Source organism: Spermophilus citellus (genome assembly GCF_964194105.1).
Source record: "Spermophilus citellus genome assembly, chromosome: 3".
Classification (NCBI taxonomy): domain Eukaryota; kingdom Metazoa; phylum Chordata; class Mammalia; order Rodentia; family Sciuridae; genus Spermophilus; species Spermophilus citellus.
Window position 1 is genome coordinate 217,897,802 of NC_138184.1, and position 20,484 is coordinate 217,918,285.

At 34.5% G+C, this 20,484-nt stretch overlaps 1 protein-coding gene across 6 annotated transcripts in view; it reads right to left on the bottom strand.

Moving 5' to 3' along the window:
- The window catches only part of BRAF (B-Raf proto-oncogene, serine/threonine kinase), a 189,402-nt gene that overhangs the window by 100,645 nt on the left and 68,273 nt on the right, over positions 1–20,484 (bottom strand). For 4 of the 6 annotated variants that reach the window (XM_081284995.1, XM_081284996.1, XM_081284998.1 and 1 more), the window contains exon 2: positions 12,957–13,058. The exons of the other annotated variants lie outside the window; for them this stretch is intronic. In XM_081284995.1, coding sequence (XP_081141121.1) covers positions 12,957–13,058 — 102 coding nt within the window. The remainder of the gene's footprint in view (positions 1–12,956; positions 13,059–20,484) is intronic. 6 annotated transcript variants of the gene reach the window in all.

The following is a 20,484-nucleotide window of genomic DNA, read 5'->3' on the forward strand; positions in this document are numbered from 1 at the left end:
AAGATAAAAGTCAGAGAAAAGAAAAAGATAAAAGCCAGAAGAGCTATTCTTTCCTTTACCTCCTTTAGAGTATTAATCATACTCTTCTTTATATGGCTAATTTTTCTTATTTCTGAAGTAATTTTTGGATGGTTAAATGAGATGACAAATAAAATGAAGATTACTAGACTACCACAAAGCAAAAATCCAATAAATGCTCTTGTTAGTAAAAATCAGTAGCAGTGAAAAAAGTACCAGTAATTCTTGTGAAGAATTACTAGAGTATGTGGCCAAGTTCTTGACATTATTCTTCAAAACTATAAGTTAGTTGAGGGTACAGATGGCATCTAATTTTTTTTAATACTTATTTTTTAGTTTTAGGTGGACACAATATCTATATTATTTTTATGTGGTGCTTAGAACCCAGTGCCTCACGAATACTAGGCAAGTGCTCTATCACTTGAGCCACAACCCTGGCCCCAGATGGCATCTAATTTATTATAATTCGAAAAAAGCATCATTAAGATGACAACAATCCCCAAGTTGATCTACAGATTCAATGCAATCTTTATCAAATCCCAATTTTCATGTTTTTAAAGAACTCAGAATATATCATAACAATCTTTAAAAAGAATGAATTTGGAGAACTCATACTGTTTCTAAATCTACTAAAAGCTACAATAATCAAGGCAGTGTAATATTGGAATAAGCATACTCATATAACAAAACTGAGGGTCCTAAGGTCAACTGATTTTCATCAATGGTGCCAAGATAATTTGATGGAGGAAAAAAAATGGTCTTTTCAAAAAATGGTACAACTGGATAGCCACTTGTAGAAGAATAAAGTTAAACTACTACCTAACATCACATTACAATTTAACTCAATTTGGGTGTGGTAGTGTACACCTGTAATTCCAGAGGCTTGGGAGACTGAGGTAGAAGGATTCCATGTTGGAGGTCAGCCTCAGCAACCTAGCAAGACACTCAGCAATTTAGTGAAATCCTGTCTCAAAGTAAAAACTGAAAAGGACTAGGGATATAGCTCAGTGGTAAAGCACCCCTGTGCTCAATCCCTAGTATCAAAAACATTAAATCAAAACAGAGCAGATACCTAAAAAGTACAAGAACTAAAACCATAAAACTCCTACAAGAAAATGTAGGAGTAAATCATCCTGACCATGAATTAGGTAGGTAATAGTTTCATATATATGACACCCCAAAAAGTACAGCAACAAAAAAAAAAAAAAAAAAAAAAAAAAAAAAGGAAGAGAAAAGAATAAACCTGACTCCATTCAAAATTAAAACTTTTATGCTTCAAAAGATTTGACAGTTAAAAGAAACACCTCATAGAATGGGAGAAAATATCACAAATCCTATTGGATAAGGGCCTACTATCAAGAATATATAAAGAATATATTACAACTGAAGAATAAAAATACACAATACACCTGATTTGAAAATGGGTAAAGATCCAGGTCTGATGGTGCATGCTTGTCATGCCAGCAACTTAAGAAGCTGAGGCAGGAGGATTTCAAGTTCGAGGGCAGCCTTAGCAATTTAATAAGGCCCTAAAAAACTTAGTGAGACCCTGTTTCAAAATAAAAAACATTGTAAGGACTGGGATGTGGTTCAAGAGTCCCCTGGGGGGCTGGGGTTGTGGCTCAGTGGTAGAATGCTCGCCTAACACATGTGAGGTGCTGGGTTCAATCCTCAACACCACATAAAAATAAACAAATAAAATAAGGTAGTGTGTCCATCTACAACTAATTATATATATATATATAAAGAGTCCCCTGGGTTCAATCCCCATTACCAGTAAATAAATAAACTAATAAATAAAAATAAAATGGGTCAAGGATTTGAATAGACATTTCTCCAAAGAAGATATACAAATGGCTAACATATGAAAAGATGTTCAACATCATTAGTCATTTGGGAGCTGTAAACCAAAATCAAACTGAGATACCAATACATTCTTACTAGAATGGTTATAATGAAAACAAACAGAAAATAACAAGGGTTGGTGAGGATGTGACAAAATTGGAACTTTCATATATTGGTGGTAGGAATATAAAATAATGCAAAGGCTTGGGAAAACTGGCAATTCCTTGAAACTTAAAGAGTTACCATAGGACCCAGCAATTTTAATCCTAGGCATACAACCAAAAGAAATGAAAAACCTATGCATGCCTTCACAAAACCTGTACATGAAAGCTCTCAGTAGAATTATTAATAATAACCCAAAAGTATAAACAGCCCAAGTGTTCATCAATTGAAGAATGGATACAGAAAGTGTATAGAGACAAATCCATAGGAACAAAAAGTAGATCATATTAGTTTCTAAGGGCTGAAGGGAATGAATACTAATGGATTAAGAATTTCATTCTAAGGGTGATAAAGATGTTTTGGAGTTAGTAATGATGATGTACAACTTCTTATGAGTATATGAAAAACCACCGAATCATGTATTTTAAGAAAATTAATCTTATGAGAATTATTTTTCAATTAAGATTGGAGGGAAAAAATTCAAAGATCTATTCAATTTTAATGTAATAGGAAAAACAATGAAATAATTTTTTAATGATTTAGCTAGTTAAATTTGTTCTTACTAAACTGAATTTCATAACATATGATGAATCTTACAAACTGCCCCCAAACATATGCAATGGACTCCTCTGTATTTCAGAGGAAGCACCTAGCTTCTAGTATTCCTTTTATTGCAAAAACTGATGAAATGCCTGTGCACTGTCCTACAGACTTACGATCCGAAAAGATGTCAAGCATCAGAATGATATGGTGATTGAGAGCACAGATTCTAAAATCAGAATGTCTGGCTTCAAACACTGGCTATTTCATTTATTAGTTGTATAACCATGGCCATATTATTATTAAACCTGTCTGCGTCTGAGTTTCTTCATCTATAAAATAAAAATAAATATAGTAGGAACAACTCAAAGGGTGGGTTGAAAATTACATAAGTTACTGTATGCTTAGAATAGGCCTGGTGCATATACCAAGGACTTAATAAATATTAGGGACTATTATTGTCATCAGCTGGCAGGGGACCCTAGACATACAATCATACATCTTGAGTTAACTGGAACTCAGGTGTTATAACTAGATATGCAGGGTGATTTCAGAAGCACCACTAATTTGAAGAAAAATTGTCAATACTGGAAAAATTGATTCTAGTTTCTCATTTCAGGAAATGTTAATAAGTACAGTCAATAGGTCTAGGGCTGAGAATGACCTAACTCTTGTCAATAAGATATAAAGGGAAGACTTACAGGGAATTTTGGAGAAAGAGTTTCCTCTTGGCAAGAACTCAGTATACAACATAATCTCTATTTGCTGCTTTTTCTTTTTTTTTTTTTTTTTTATAAATGATTTCTTTTTTTTTTTAAGAGAGAGTGAGAGAGGAAAGAGAGAGAGAGAGAGAGAATTTTTTTTAATATTTATTTTTTAGTTCTCGGCGGACACAACATCTTTGTTGGTATGTGGTGCTGAGGATCGAACCCGGGCTGCACGCATGCCAGGCGAGCGCGCTACCGCTTGAGCCACAACCCCAGCCCTGCTGCTTTTTCTTTGAGGAGTTTTCTGAGGGAGAGAGACTCAAATCTGCTGTAGCCTTGACCAAAACAACAAAAATTAAAAAAAAAAAAAAAAAGAAAAAACCAAACCAAACCAAACCAAACAAACAAACAAAAGGACTATAGAGATACAATCCAGTACTAACAACTTTGAATATTAATCTTATGATAATTTACCTCTATGCTTCTTGTTAAGGGAAAATAAAACCTATTTGTTTTCTCAAACTGTTTTTGGAGTTTAATTTGTACAGATCTGAATATATTCTTTAATTTTCTGATCTTTCATCTAACATTTCCATCTGTTTTTATTCTGTTTCTGAAATATGTATCTTCCAACATTTATTAATCTGTACACATACACACAAGTCTGTGTGTATACATATATGTTATATATTTTTTTCTGTATAGTAATTTTAGTTTCCAAGAGTTCTGCTACTCTAGTAGCTCTGATGTTAAGTATAGTTAAGTACAGTTATTTACAAATTTTCTTCTAATGTCTGAGTTCCTACCACCGTATTTGCAGTTGTCTTTCTGGCTAAAAGAATTTTTCTTAAATATATGGTTATTCTTTGCTGTTCATTCATACCTTAAAAACTCTTAAAATGCCAATCCTAAGCAAATAAACCTATAGATTCAATGCAATCTCTACCAAAATTCTGATGACATGTTTATAGAAATTAAAAAACAAAACAAAATCCTTTCTGAAATTCATTTGAAATTTCAAGGGACCCGGAATAGCCAAAACATCTTGAAAAAGAACAATGCTAGAGGACTCACACTTCTGATTTCAAAACTTTTTTTTACTACAAAGTTAGAGATCAAACAATCACAGACACACCAACAGAATAGAGAGCCCAGAAACAGACTCTCCCATATATATGGCCAAATTATTTTTGACAAGAGTGCCAAGACTATTCAACTGGAAAAGAATAGCATTCTTGACAAATTATGTTGGGAAATTGGGTATCCATATAAGAAAGAATGAAGCTTGACCTTTACCTTACCCTGTATACAAAAATCAACTCAAAATCGATCAAAGATCAAAACATAAGAGCTGGGGCTGGGGATGTGGCTCAAGCGGTAGCGCGCTCGCCTGGCATGCGTGCGGCCCGGGTTCGATCCTCAGCACCACATACCAACAAAGATGTTGTGTCTGCCGAGAACTAGAAATAAATATTGAAAATTCTCTCTCTCTCTCTCTCTCTCTCTCTCTCTCTCTCTCTCTCTCTCTCTCTCTCCCCTCTCTCACTCTCTTTAAAAAAAAAAACATAAGAGCTAAAATGATAAAACTCTTAGAGGAAAACATAAATGACATTGGATTTGATATTACTTCTTAAGTATCACTGTGCCTCTAAAGGAACAGGCTACAAAAGGAGAACTAGTTAAGATGGCCTTTATCAAAAGTAAAATAGCTTCTGTGTATCAAAGGATACTATTAACAGAGTGAAAAAGAAAACCACAGAATGGGAGAAATATCTATGAATCATTTATCTGATAAAGACTGATATCCAGAATGTTAAAAAAAAAACTGTTAACACAATAACCAATACCCAAACAACATAATTAAAAATGGCAAAAAGCTTACATACACATTTCCTTAAAGAAGACATACAAATGGCCAATAAGAACATGAAAGGATGGGCTGGGGATATAGCTCAGTTGTTGCATTCTCTTAGATCATAATGGAATGAAATTAGAAATCAGTGAGAAAATTTAAAAAAAAGCTAACATCTGGAGACTAAATAATATGCTATTGAATGACACCAATGGATAGAAGAAGAAATCATGGATGAAATTTAAAAATACTTAGATGGATGAAAACAGCAATACAACACATCAAAATCTCTGGGACACTATGAAGGCAATGCTAAGAGAAAAGTTTATTGCATTGAGCTCATCCATTAAAAGAGTAGAAAGTCAACAAATAAATAACCTAACATTACATTTCAAAGGCTCAGAAAAAGAAGAACAAATCAACACCAAAACAGTAGAACACAGGAAATCATTAAAATCAGAGCTGAAATCAATGAATTTGAAACAAAAGAAACAATCCCAAAATATCAACAAAACAAAAAGTTGGTTCTTTGGGAGGGAAAAAAAAAGTAAAATTGATAAACCCTTAGCCAAGTTAACAAAGAGACAGAAAACTCAAATAAAATTCATGATGAAAAGGAAATAAATATCACAATGGACACTATTGAAATACAGACGATAATTAGACCTATTTTGAAAATTCATACTCTAATAGATATTTTGAAGACATCAACAAATTTTTAGAGACATATGACCTTCCAAAACTGAAACGGCACACAGAAAATTTAAACAGATCAATTTCAAGCAATGAAACTGAAGATGACATCATAAGCCTACCAAGAAAAGCCAGAGGGATTCTCAGCAGAGTTCTAGCATAACATTCAAAGAGGAACCAACACCAATCTTCCTCAAATTATCCCAAGAAATAGAAAAGGAGGGAACCCTTCCAAACTCATTCTATGAAGCCAGTATCACCTTGATACCAAAACCAGACAAAGACACAACAAAGACAGAAAATCTCAGACCAATATCCCTGATGAACATAGATGCAAAAATACTGGCAAATTAACATATTAAAAAGATAGTGCATCATGATCGAGTAGGGTTCATCCCAGGAATGCAAAGCTGGTTTAACATTAGGAAGTCAATAAAAGTAATTTATCACATCAACAGACTTAAAGACAAAAATTACCTGATTATGTCAAAAGATGCAGAAAAAGCATTTGACAAAATATAGCATCCATTCAAAACACTAAAAAAACTACAAACAGTAGGAACATACCTTAACATTATAAAAGCTACATATGCTAAATCTAAGGCCAACATCATTCTAAACAGAGAAAAATTGAAAGCATTCCCTCTAAAAACAGGAATAAGACAGAAATACTCTCTATCACAACTTCTATTCAACATAGTTCTGGAAACTTCTAGCCAGAGCAATTAGACAAAAGAGATACAAATAAAGGGATACAAATAGGAAAAGAGGAATTCAAACTACCCCTATTTGCTGACAACATGATTCTATATTTAGAAGATCCTAAAAACTCTACCAGAAAACTTAACTCATAAGTGAATTTAACAAAGTAGCAGGATATAACATTTACTCTCGTAAATAAATTGTGATCTATACACTGGTTGATTATGAATCAACTGAAAGAGAAATTAGAAAAACTATCCCAGTTACAAAAGCTTCAAAGAAAATAAAATATGTGGGAATCAATCTAACAAAAGATGTGAAAGACCTCTATAAGGAAAACTACAGAAAGAAATTGGAAAAGATATTAGAAGATGAAAAGATCTTCCACGTTCTTGGATAAGCAGAATAAATATAGTCAAAATGGTCATACTACCAAAAGCACTATACAGATTTAATGCAATTCCTACTAAGGTCCCAATGAATTTCTTCATAGAAATAGAAAAAGCAGTCATGAAATTCATTTGGAAAAATAAGAGGCCGGGGGACTGGGGTTATAGCTCAGTGGTAGATCACTTGCCTTGCATGCATGACACACTGGGTTTGAATCATAGCACCACATAAAAATAAATAAAGATGTTGTATACAACAACAACCAAAAAAAAAAATTAAAGAGGGGGCTGGGGTTGTGGTTCAGTGGTAGAGTGCTCGCCTAGCATGCACAAGGCACTGGGTTCGATCCTCAGCACCACATAAATGTAAAATAAAGATATTGTGTCCACCTAAAACTAAAAAATAATGAAAAAAAGAGGCCAGAATAGCCAAAGCAATCCTCAGCAAGAAAAGTAATGCAGGAGGCATCACAATACCAGACCTTAAGTTATACTAAATAACTGTAGTATCAAAAACCATGTGCTGTTGGCACCAAAACAGACATGAAGACCAATGGTACAGAATAGAAAACACAGAGACAAACCCACATAAATACAGTTATCCCATCCTAGACAAGACACCATTAACATACATTGGAGAAAAGACAGCCTCTTCAATGGGAAAACTGGAAATCCATATGTAACACAATTAAATTAGGACCCTATCTCTCACCCCACCCAAAACTTATCTTTAATTGAATCAAGAACCTAGGCATGAGACTAGAGACCCACCTACTAGAAGAAAAAGTAGGTCCAAATCTCCATGATGTCGACCTAGGAACTGAATTCCTCAAAAAGACTCTGAAAGTGCAAGAAATAAAATCAAGGATCAATAAATGAGATTGTATCAAACTAAAAAGCTTCTTCACAGCAAAGCAAACAATCAAGAACATGAAGAGAGAGCCTACAGACTGGGAGAAAATATTTGCCTCCTGCACTTCAGATAGAATATTCATCTCTGGGATGTATAAAGAACTCAAAAAAGACTCAACACCAAAAAAAAAAAAAAATCCAATCAATAAATGGGCAAAGAAACTGAACTGACACTTCACAGAAGACATATGAATGGCCAACAAACATATGAAAAAATGTTTAACATCACTAGTAATTAGAGAAATCCAAATTAAAACTGCATCAAGATTTCACCTCACTCCAGTCAGAATGGCAATTATTGAGAATATAAGGAACAGTAAATGTTGGCGAGTATGTGGGGAAAAAGGTACATTCACACATTGCTGGTGGGACTGCAAATTGGTGTAGCCCCACCAATTTGGAAAGCAGTACTGAGATTCCTCAGAAAAACTGGAATGAAACCACCATTTGATCCATTATCTTACTTCTCAGCAAATACTCAAAGGACTTAAAATCAGCATACTATAGTGACTCGAACATCAATGTTCATAGCAGCTCAATTCACAATAGCTAAGCTACGGAACCGAGTGTCCTTCAACAGAAGAACAGATAAAGAAAATGTGATACATGTACACAATAGAATATTACTTAGCCATAAGGAAGAATGAAATTATGGCATTTGCTGGTAAATGGATGGAATTGGAGACTATCATGCTAAGTGAAATAAGCCCCAAAACCCAAAGGGTCAATTTTCTCTCTGATATGCAGATGGAGAAGGGATGGGAATGGGGAAAGACAGGAGAATGAATTGAACATATAACTTTCCTATGTTCACTATGAATACAAGATCAGTGTAACTCCACATCATGTACAACAAAAAGAATGGGAATTTATATTTCATGTATATATGATATCTCAAAATACATTCTACTGTCATGTATAACTAAAAAGAACAAATAAAAACATAAAAAAAGAAGGTAAGGCAGTGCAAGGACTATGTAAAAAGGTATGATAATTTCTTTAAAAAACTTAAATATAATTATCATGTAATCCTGCAATTCTATTTCTTGATATATTTCCAAAACAACTAAAAAGCATTCAGTTATTTTTATACCCATGGTCACAGCAGCATTCTTCATAACAACAAAAGCAACCCAAGTGTCCACTGACAAATGAATGGCTAAACAAAATGTGGCACACATGCACACACACACATAATGAAATATTATTGAGACTTCAAAAGGAAGGGAATTTTTAAGCATGCATTATTCATGTTGCAGCAGGGATAAATTATGAAGACATTATGCTAAGTGAAACAAGCCAGTCACAAAAGGACAAATATTGTATGATTCCACCATAGTACTAAAATTCATATAAATAAGAGAATGTTGGTTGCTACAGACTGGGAGGAGAGAAATAGGGAGTTAGTGGTTAATGGATAAAAAGTTTCAATTTGGGGGTTGGAGCTGGGGCTCAGTGGTAGAGCACTCACCTAGCATGTGTTAGGCCCTGGGTTAGATCCTCAGCACCACATAAAAATAAACAAATGAAGTAAAGATATAAAAATAAATATTTAAAAAAGTTTCAGTTTGGTATGATAAAGATCTTCTACAGAATTTAGTCATTATTTCTGCATGTGCTGTCATCCAAAAATGCTGTATATTATTTCTTCTTTTTCACATGTATTGATGGTCCTTTTTTTTTTTGCATCCTATATATATATAATTCTTATTTTTAAAATTTTTTTTAAGTTGTTGATGGACCTTTATTTTATTTATTTGTATGTGGTGGTGAGAATCACCCAGTGCCTCATGCATGCTAGGCAAGCGCTCTACCACTGAGCCACAACCCCAGCCCCAAGGCTTTTTTTTTTTTTAAATATTTTTAGTTGTAGTTGGACACATTACCTTTATTTATTTATTTTTATGTGGTGCTGAGGATGGAACACAGGGCCCCACATGTGCTAGGCGAGCGCTCTACCGCTGAGCCACAACCCCAGTCCTATAATTAAGTCTTATGAGTGGTCATTATACTTGTAATAAGGTACATTTTCTTGTTTCCAAGTCACAGGCAGATTTTCATATCAGATGGAACTAAAATGTAATTTGCTTATTTATTTAGGTTTTCAATATTCTTTTCTTTGTGGGTGGAGTACCGGGGATTGAACTCAGGGGCCATATCACCAGCCCCATTTTGTATTTTATTTAGAGACAGGGACTCACTGAGTCGCTTAGCGCCTTGCTTTTGCTGAGGCTGGCTTTGAACTCGCAATTCTCTAGTTTCAGCCTTCCGAGTTGCTGGAATTATAGGCGTGTGCTAACACACACACACCAGTCTTCAATATTCTTAAGAATCTTTCTCTAATAAATCAAGTGAATGAAAATAAATTACCAATCTGTTCTGTGTTAAAAAAAATCTTCTGGAGATAAATAACGGTAATGTGGTAATGGTAGCACAACACTATGAATGCACTAAAATCACAGAATTCTATACCTAAAAGTGGTTAAAATGGTAAATTTTCTGGGTATTTCACCCCAATAAAAGGAAAAAAAAGAAAACATATTAAGGATTGCTTAAGTGTGGGATTAGAAACCTGTAGAATGGTGGGTGTAGATTTGATTTTACACCGAAGGGCCTTCAAATATCACTACTTACAAGTCTTTTCTCTTGGACTGGTCAGTTTTCCATAGGCAAGAATTCTATAATCTCTAGCCAGGGTCCTCTTCACAGTACATTAAATGTTGTTAAGTACAATGTTCTAGCTCATTTATATGTTCATTGTATGTACCTCTCTTCCCTGACTCAAGCACAACTAGTTTAAGGCAGAGATTTAGGACCTTTTAAAAAAATTTCTATATCCCCAGGGGCATTCATATGTTGTGCTACCATTACTATGCAAATATTAGAAGGCACCCAATAAGTATCTGTTGAATGAATGAACCAACTACTTGTGCAGGACTGTATTTCAGAAACTACATAAAGCTCAGATCCTTAAATTACCACATGTGTAATCTTATTCTCATTTTATGAGGTAGGACACAGGGAGACTAGGTAAACTGTCTGCAGGAACTAAGGTCCGAATGGGATTTAAAAATGGGGTCTGTGTGACCTCACTGGCTCAAGTTAATCATTGTATTTTATGGCCCTCTATGTATGCCTGTGTATATATGTATATATATGTTTGTGTGTATATATACATATATATACACACACACACATATTTTCATAAACACTAAATATAGCTAAAAATTGTGTAGTATAAGAATCTGTTACTTTACCACATGGTAATGTCATAACCCTTGAGTTATGATCTGACATATAATTTGAATATATTACCCAAATTTATGTGTCTAATTCTAAAAAGAAACCAACCAAATAAAATATACCTAGTAAAAGATCCACAAATCATGTCAAAAACAATGGTTGAAGAAATTAGAATTATTTAGCCCAACTATGGGTAAGGGTGGAGGGGCACAAAGGCATGACAAAGGTAGAATAAGACCATAGACTTCTGCATTAGATAATTGCCCTCTTTATTAGCAGTGTCACCTTGGGTAAGTCACTTTAAGCTTTGTTTATTCACCTGCAAAATGGGGATAACAAAAATACCTACCACCTAGCATCTAGCCCAAAGCAATGATAAGGATTAAACTGACAAATGCGTTTAACACAGTACTGGGCACACATTAAGTCAAAGTTTTGTTGCTATTAATGATCAGTCTTTAAATATTAAAAAGTCTTAAAGAGTATGTGTGTGGAGGAGGAGGTGAATCACTACTATTGAAAGACATGGTTACTGCTGCAAATGTATTATATTTGAGCATGGAGGGAAAGTCCCCAAGACATAGAAATGGGTGTGAGGCAAACTGCTGCTTATAGTCTAACTCTGATTAACAAAGAATTATTGGTTTCACGAGGACTATTTATATCTTCATGACTCCTTTGCTGGCATCCAAAGTCATCCAAGTAAAAGGGATAGCATGAGATATTAGAAAAAGTATCTAGTATCCAGATAAGAATTCTAGTCTTACCATTGATCCTAACTAGTAGTGTGATGGGGGATAAGCCATAGGAATAGGAGGAAAAGAATAGAACAGTTTATTAGCTGATTGGTATCCAAACTTCCAACATTTATTTTACCCTGTTTAGATTGGGGTTGAGGGAGGTGGCAGGTGGTGCCGGAACACAGGACTTGCGTATGCTAGGCCAAGGCTCTATCACTGCTACAGCCCTCCATTCTAAGATTTATTTCAGAAACGCACTTTCTCATGAAATAATGAAGGTTTTTCTTTAAAAAAGCAATTATACTACTAAATTAGAAATTTATTTGGAGTCTTTCAATCTATGCTTTAAAATCCCTGCCATTTGGAGTCAAATGGTAATCTAATTATTTATCATTTAGAGTTATCTTCCTATATGACTAGTGATTACAGCTTAATCACTAGTCATATAGTACTATTGTGAAGTAAAGGCAGTGGAGAGCAATGGTGTGCACTGGGTACTGTAGAACCTGAGTGCCTACATTCCACAACAGCTGGCTCACTATGGAGGCTGGCTGATTTCAAGAAGGAAACTAAGGTCAAGAAGGCTTATCTGTGATTACAATAGTACCTATTATTTCACAGGATTAAGACTTAACATGACGACTAACTCCATATATAAATTTACAATCATGATCAAGTCTTGACACAAACTTCAAGGAACTATTAAACAAAAAAAGGTAAAGCAATGTTGGGCTATTTCAAGATGATTCGATTTTTTTTTTCTATGAGGAAGAAAAACCAATTGTAGGGGCACTTATTCTAGAAAAGATATTTTACAAAAATTCCTCATTTTCCAATATGGTCACTAGTTTTGTTGACAACAAAAACAGTGTGCTTTCTCTCTTTTAAAAATTCTTTATTCAGAGAAATATTTTAAAGTTTAAAGAGGACTTCCTCCTTACTTTTGACATTTTCTAAATTATAAAATAGTGCATGTATATTTTAACAAGTGAAACAAGACTAAGACTATAATAAAGTCAAAGCTAATTCTCTCTTCCAGTATCTATTGCTAATCCCAGACCCTACAAGAATCAAGATCAACACTACAAAACTTTACAAATTCATTTATTTTTCCTTTAAAAAATTACTACAAATATGATACTCAAAAGCTTACCTCCAGGTATATTGATGGTGGATTATGCTCCCCACCGAATTTGTCCAGTAGGGCCTCTATATGTTCCTGTGTCAACTTAATCATTTGTTTGATATTCCACACCTAAAAAAAATATATATTTTAAAAGAATAAAGATAAATAAAGATCTTTTAGTATATCCCAGGCCCTCCATCAAAAAAGTAAATGTAAATGTTTAGGGTTGGTATTAACCTTTAATGTTCCCTTTTGACTCATGTGGAAAACAAATATGTATGTATATAAAACATACAAATACACATAAATATTATATAAAACATTTTGACATTTTTCCCACTAAATAACAATGCCTCAAAATTCTTCCCACATTAGTACACCTCTATTTTACTCCTCCTTAATGGCCGAATAAATGTTCATTTTATAATCTTTCTATATTACTGCTAATTTCAATGATCTCCACACTTCAATGGTAACCAGGGTTAGGTGAACACGATAATTTTAAGAAAATCAATTTCCAGATCCTCAGTTTTTCTCTGTACTGTACTCTCCTTAACTGATTTGCTTAAGGACTAATTCTGGGCTGGAGATGTAATTCAGTGACACTGCTGGCCTAGTATGCATGAGGAGCTGAGTTCCATTCCCAGAACTGCAAAAACAAAACAAAACACACACACTAACCTCCTCCTTCAAAAAACAAACCAATGGGCTGGGGATGTGGCTCAAGTGGCAGCGCGCTCACCTGGCATGCGCAGGGCACTGGGTTCGATCCTCAGCACCACATACAAATAAAATAAAGATGTTGTGTCCGCCGAAAACTAAAAAAAAATTACATCTTAAAAAAAAAAAACACAAAAAACAAACCAAAAGGGGCTGGGGATGTGGCTCAAGCGGTAGCGCGCTCGCCTGGCATGCGTGCGGCCCGGGTTCGATCCTCAGCACCACATACCAACAAAGATGTTGTGTCCGCCGAAAACTAAAAAATAAAAGTATTAAAAAAAATTCTCTCTCTCTCTCCTCTCTCAATCTCTCTTAAAAAAAAAAAACCAAAACAAAAAAAGCAGAACTAGTTCTTCTTGCCCACCTCCCCCTATTAAAACCATCATTTAAAAGAAAGGTAAAGTTATTATCCATCTCAAATACTGCTAAAATGCACTACTCTGAGATGTAAAAACTCATCTCATAAATGGATCATTAAAAGAGGGGAAATTGAAAAGGGGGAAAAGATAAAAATTAAGGGAAACACCTGTTTTTATCAATGAAATGGATTTTTGTAAGGTCCCAAGTCTTATTCATTGTCTAGCCATTCAGCACAGAATTCAGAAGTCTAAGTAGTTATAACAAAGGCACATATTAACATATTTTGGGTGGTTGGTGGGGGGGTACTGGGGAATGAACTCAGGGGCACTCAACTATTGAGCCACATTCCCAGCCCTATTTTATATTTTATTTTGAGACAGGGTCTCACTGAGTTGCTTAGTGCCCTTGCAATCCTCCTGTCTCAGCCTCCTGAGCCGCTGGGATTACAAATGTGCGTCACTGTGCCTGGCAACACATTTGTTTTAAGATAACATAAAAAGGTCAGTACTTTTTTCTTGATGAACGATGTTGTCCAATTTATCTAGTTTCACAGAGAGAACTGGCTTGCAAATTATGTGGCAGTCTTATGTATAAACCAAATATTTCAATCTGAAGTTTTTAAGGTGACCCAAAAGTGTATTTAACATTATAAATGAAATACTCAGTAGAAATTATGGCCTTTTAAACTATTAAAGTTATAATGAAAAGATGTGATGCCAGGAGTGATGGTGTGCACCTGCAGTCCCAACTACTCAGGAGGCTAAGGCAGGAGGATCACTTGAGCCCAGGAATTTGCCAGCCCAGGCAATATATTGAGACCTCATTTAAAATTTAAGAAGTACTATACCTAAAAAAAGAATAAATAAATATTTAAAAAATTTTTAAAAAGTACAAAGGGAAATAAATGAGTAGAGGGTTTAAAAATCCTTTAATAATTAATAATTCCCATACTAGAGTACATTTATGTTATTCCATTTTTATCAACCTCAATGCTTCAATGAATAGTTCTGAACTGCCTTTCTGGGCAAAGATTCAAGTCTTCAATATTTAGGTAAAGGATTCATGGATAGAAGGGTTTTTATTTTCCCCCCCTTCCTATTTCTTTTCTACCCCCGCCCTCCCTTTCTTCCTTTTTCATTCCTGGTAATTGAACACAGGTCCTCACACAGGTTAAGCAAGCATTCCAACGCTGAGCCACAACCCCTACCCCATATATTTAAAATTTTAATAAATATGCCAAATGTCTCTCAAAAGAAGAAATGTCAAAAGCTATATTCCTATCTACATGGTATGAGCCCTCCCCTTTTCTCCACAAACCTTACCAACATTAGGCATTAACAAACTTTCTAAAAGGGATATAAAGAGATTGGGTTGTTTTAATTTGCATTTTCTAGAAAGTTGGGTGTTACTGCCACCCGTGTTGTTAGAAAATTCTCTATATTGTACTCCCCTTTGTTCTACAGGGTTGTTTTTTCTTGTTGGTTAATTTCTTATCTATAGATACTCTTTATTCTGGATGGTAATCCTTATTATTTTTTACAAATATTATAGTCTTTCAGTTGTTTTACATTTGGCCTTTTTTTTTTTTTTTTTTTTGGTACCAGGGCTTGAGCTGAGAGCAGGGCTTAACCAATGAGCTATATCCCCAGCACCTGTTTATTTTGAGATACATTCTTGCTAAATTACTGAATACCCTGCTAAATTGCTGGGGTTGGCTTCGAATTTGCAATCTGCCTTGGCCTCCTGAGTTGCTGTAATAATAGCATATGCCACTGTGCCTGGCTTCACTTTGTTCCTTTTAACAAAATGATTCAAATGCACATCAAAGCTTGAGAAGTGATGACAGAAGTTTTAAATTTTTTCTATTGTTAGATATTATAACATTTTCTTTTATGATGACTTTGTTAATTTATTTCCCAAAAGGGCAAATTAGATGTCTTCTTTTCTCTAGCTATGCTTATTTCTTAGGCAATGTCATCTAATCTTGTGACTTTATACGTCTACTATGAACATACTTAGTCCAAATTTTAACATCCAGCTCTGTCTTCTCTCAACTCTTTCCAACTGCCTACCGAACATTTCTACTGGAATAACTAATAGACACCTCAAACTTAGCATGTTCAAAACCTAACTTCTGATCTTTTCACCAACCAAAACTAGGGGTTTTTTAAGTTATTTTTTTACTCAGAAAATGACAAACTTCATTTCTTTGAGTTGCTAAAACCATCCTTGACTCTCGTTTTCAAAACTGACATCTAATCCATCTCCAAATCAAAAGATATATTCACTTTCTCTACCATTACCACCTTAGTCTAAGTCACTATAATTTCTCTTAATTTACAGCCAATTGTCTCTGAAGGTCACTCCTATTTCATGCTTAGAATGAAATAGTAGGTAATCTTTTTAATTTTCACTTTTAAAATATTACACATAGTACAATATTTATGGGATACATATATATGGGGTATAGTGTGACATTTTAATACATGTACATAATGTTCAATGATTACATTAGAATGACTGGTATATCTATCACCTTGGACATATATATATCACTGCTTTGTTTTGAGAACATTCAAAATTCTATTGGTTATTCTGAAATTAAGTTAATTATTGTCATAGTTAGCCTATGTGCCATAGAACTTCATTAAGCTTAATCCTCCTATCCAATTGTACCCACATATTCACTAGCCATCCTCCCTTTATCCCTACTCCCCCATGCTCTTCCCATTACTCTATTCTTTACTCCTTTCAGAGCAATTTTTAGATCCTATCTGTGAGAATGTGTGATATTTGGTTTTCTGTGCCTGATTTATTTAACATAATGTTCTCCAGTGCCATTCATGTTGCTACCAACGACAGAATTTTGTTATTTTTATGGCTTAATAATATTCCACTGTGTATACCCAAAACTACAACTACAGATCACCTGTCAATCTTTTGCTCAAAATGCTTCAATAGTTTCCCAAGTAAAAATCACCAACGCCTTTATGGAAGTCTAGAAGGTATTACATGATCTGGCCCTCTGCTACTTGTTTATCCTGATCTTTTACTGTTTTCCCCTTCTTCCTTTGACTAAATCTCACTTGGTCTTTTAAACATGCCAAGTATAATTCCAATGCAGGAATATGCATGTACTATTCCTTTCATCTGGAGTACCCTTTCCTTAAGATTTCTTTTTACATGGTTTGTGAGCATACCAAGTTCATTCATCTCTTTATTCCAGTGTCACCTTATCAGAAGGGCAGCGGTTTTTGTCTTGTTTTGTTTTCTGATATACTCCCAGCACCTAAAACAGTGCTTAGCATATTGTAAGCACTCAAATATATATGCTAAGAAAAATGAATACTTGGTTTAGATCTTCCCTCTATGTAAATCTAGGCAAAAATGCTTTGTGAGTCAGGATTTTATATCTTTTAGTTGATTACATTTTTCAGGTTTATTTAGCTAATTGAAGATCAGAAATATGGTTATTCATCTTTTCGTTCCCTCGTCACTTGGTGTCTTAGTCATAACAGAGATTCAATTAAAACAAAACATTTAAGCTATTTTTAGAACAGTTATATATAAAGAATAAAAATTAATCCATTAATTACATTCTTCACTTTGCCCAGTAAATTCAGGAGTATATTATACACAGTCTTCCCCCTCCCTCAAAAGTTCTTTACCTAGAATACATTTTCACTTGGCATTAACAACTGCTTCCCTAATATATGGGAAAGAGAAAGGGAAAACAAATAATTAGGGGTGGGGGGAGGAATGAACATGGGGGAAATGAAGAGACTGAGCTAATTATGTACTTTTCTTTCTAGGAACCAGAAAATAAGACTGTTTTGGGAGGGCAAGGTAGGGCCATACCATGAGAGTTGGAAGTTGCGTTTTTTTGGTTTTTAATTTTTAATATTTAGTATTCAGTTTTAGGTGGACACAATATCTTTATTTTATTTTTATGTGGTGCTGAGAATCGAACCCAGTGCTTCATGCGTGCCAGGCGAGCACTCTACCACTTGAGTCACAACCCCAGACCAGAAGTTGCATTTCTTATTTTTGCAAAAGAAAGTAATTTTATATCCAAATAATGGAGAAAAACTATAATGATCCTAGTTGAAATTAGGAATGATGAGTTTGGGAGAAAAATTATTTCAATTTCCCAGAAGAGTAAGAGAAAGAACTTTGATGATTCTTACAAAATGAGGTACATTAAAAAGTAAAGTAAGGTATTTGTAAAGCTAACAATAGATACATAGTTTGGACTTAGATGACTTCTAGGAAAAAGATGAGTATTTGTTAAAATGATCCTAAAAGTGAATGAAAAAAATCTTTAAAGCTTTGAGAAAGTACCTTGATCTCTTTGGTAGGCAGCAATTAAAACCAGGCAAGTTTAATTAACAAATGATCATTTCTAATGGCTTCACAACTGGCAATACCCCTCTCTATAAAAAGACTAAGGCTAAGGAGCTAGGATCTGTAATCCCAGTGACTTGGGAGGCTAAGGCAGGCAGGAGGATCACAAGTTTGAGGCCAGCCTCAGTAATTTAGCAACACCCCTGCAACTCAGCAAGATCCTATCTTAAAAAGAAAAGAAAAAGGACTGATGGACTGGGGGTATGGCTCGGGTTAAAACAAAACAAAACAAAACAAAAAAACAACCCTGGGATCCAATACTAACCTCTCCCACTGCAAAAAAAAAAAAAAAAAAAAAAGAGAATTTTTTTTTAAAAGCTTTGCTCAGAAAATGATTATGTTAAAACATAAATGCAGACAAACTGATATGGAATACACTGAATGGTTGCTACAGCACAATAAAACTATAGCCACTGGCTCTTCTCATCTCTATAAAAAGGTATCAAGTTCAGATTATGATGACTGGCTTCTATCCAACTTAGAAAGAAAATATAATTGTGATTGTGTGTGTGTGTGTGTGTATGAAAAATTCTTAAATTCATTTTATGAAGCTAGCCAAACATAGATGTCAAAACTCTGGACAAAGACTAGTGGAAAAAAATAAAGCCACAAAATAATCCAATCTATGGAGTAAAAAATCTCTTAAATATAATCTTTGGATTATATTTAAGATACAGAGATAAAGAGATATAGATATAAAAATATCTACATATGTAAATTGCAAGGATAGTGAGCTAGTTGGGAATAACATAATACTTAATAGGTCAAAGGGGAAAATCACATTACCATTGTAATAACCAAGACATACAGAGACCTAAAATGAAAAAAAAAAAATGTTGTAAGAATCATGGTACTGAAATCAAGGAGGTCAGGGCATCAATGGGGGCGATGGTGCAAGGGTGGGATCAGAATAATCCTGAAAAACAGAAAAGGAATATAATCAGCTTGGCAAAGAAACTAAAGCTAATAAACTGCAGATCAAAACATGATGAAATTTCTACTGAAATAATTCTAGAAGAACCTCTCCAAGCTTAAAGACAACAAATATGAAAGAAGGAAAAAATTACAAAGACTTGAATTTTTGAGTTGGGGTTGTAGTACATACCTGAAATCCCAGCTTTTCAGGAAGCTGAGAACAGGAGGACTGCAAATCTGAGGCCAGCCTGAACAGTTTAGGGAGACCTTGCCTCAAGATTAAAAACATAATTTTTTTTTTTTTTTAAAGACTGGGGATATACCTCAGTGGTAGAGTACTTGCCTACCATGTGTAAGACCCTGGGCTCAATACTGGGTACTCTCCCAGTACCCAAATGACTTGAATCTTGAATCATATAGTCATTAAAATAAAAACCTCAGGTGAGGTAAAAAGATAGAACTGAAGAATGATTTTGAAAAAATTAGCCAAAAGCCAGAGATAAATGGATTGCAGATACAAATAGTACTAGTGGGCTGGGATTATGGCTCAGAGGTAGAGTACTCTCCTAGCACATGCAAAGCCCTGAGTTCAATTCTCAGCACCACATAAAAATAAATAACATAAAGGTATTGTGTCCAACTAAAACTAAAAAATATTTTAAAAAGAATATTTTCCAAACCAGTTGATAATTAAAAATACTGAGATTATGGGCTGAGGTTGTGGCTCAGCGGTAAAGTGCTCGTCTAGCACCTGCAAGGCCCTGGGTTCTATCCTCAGAACTACATAAAATCAACTTAATGAAAGAGGTGAAAGATCTATACAATGAAAACTACAGAACCCTAAAGAAAGAAATCAAAGAAGTCCTTGGAAGATGGAAAGATCTCCCTTGCTCTTGTTTAGGCAGAATTAAAATTATCAAAATGACCATACTACCGAAAACACTACACAGATTTAATGCAATTCTGATCAAAATCCCAATGGCATTCCTCATAGAAATAGAAAAAGCAGTCATGAAACTCATCTGGAAAAATAAGAGACCCAGAATAGCTAAAGCAATCCTTAGCAGGAAGAGTGAAGAAGGTGGCATCACTATACCAGACCTTAAACTATACTATAGAGCAAAAGTAACAAAAACAGCATGGTATTGGCACCAAA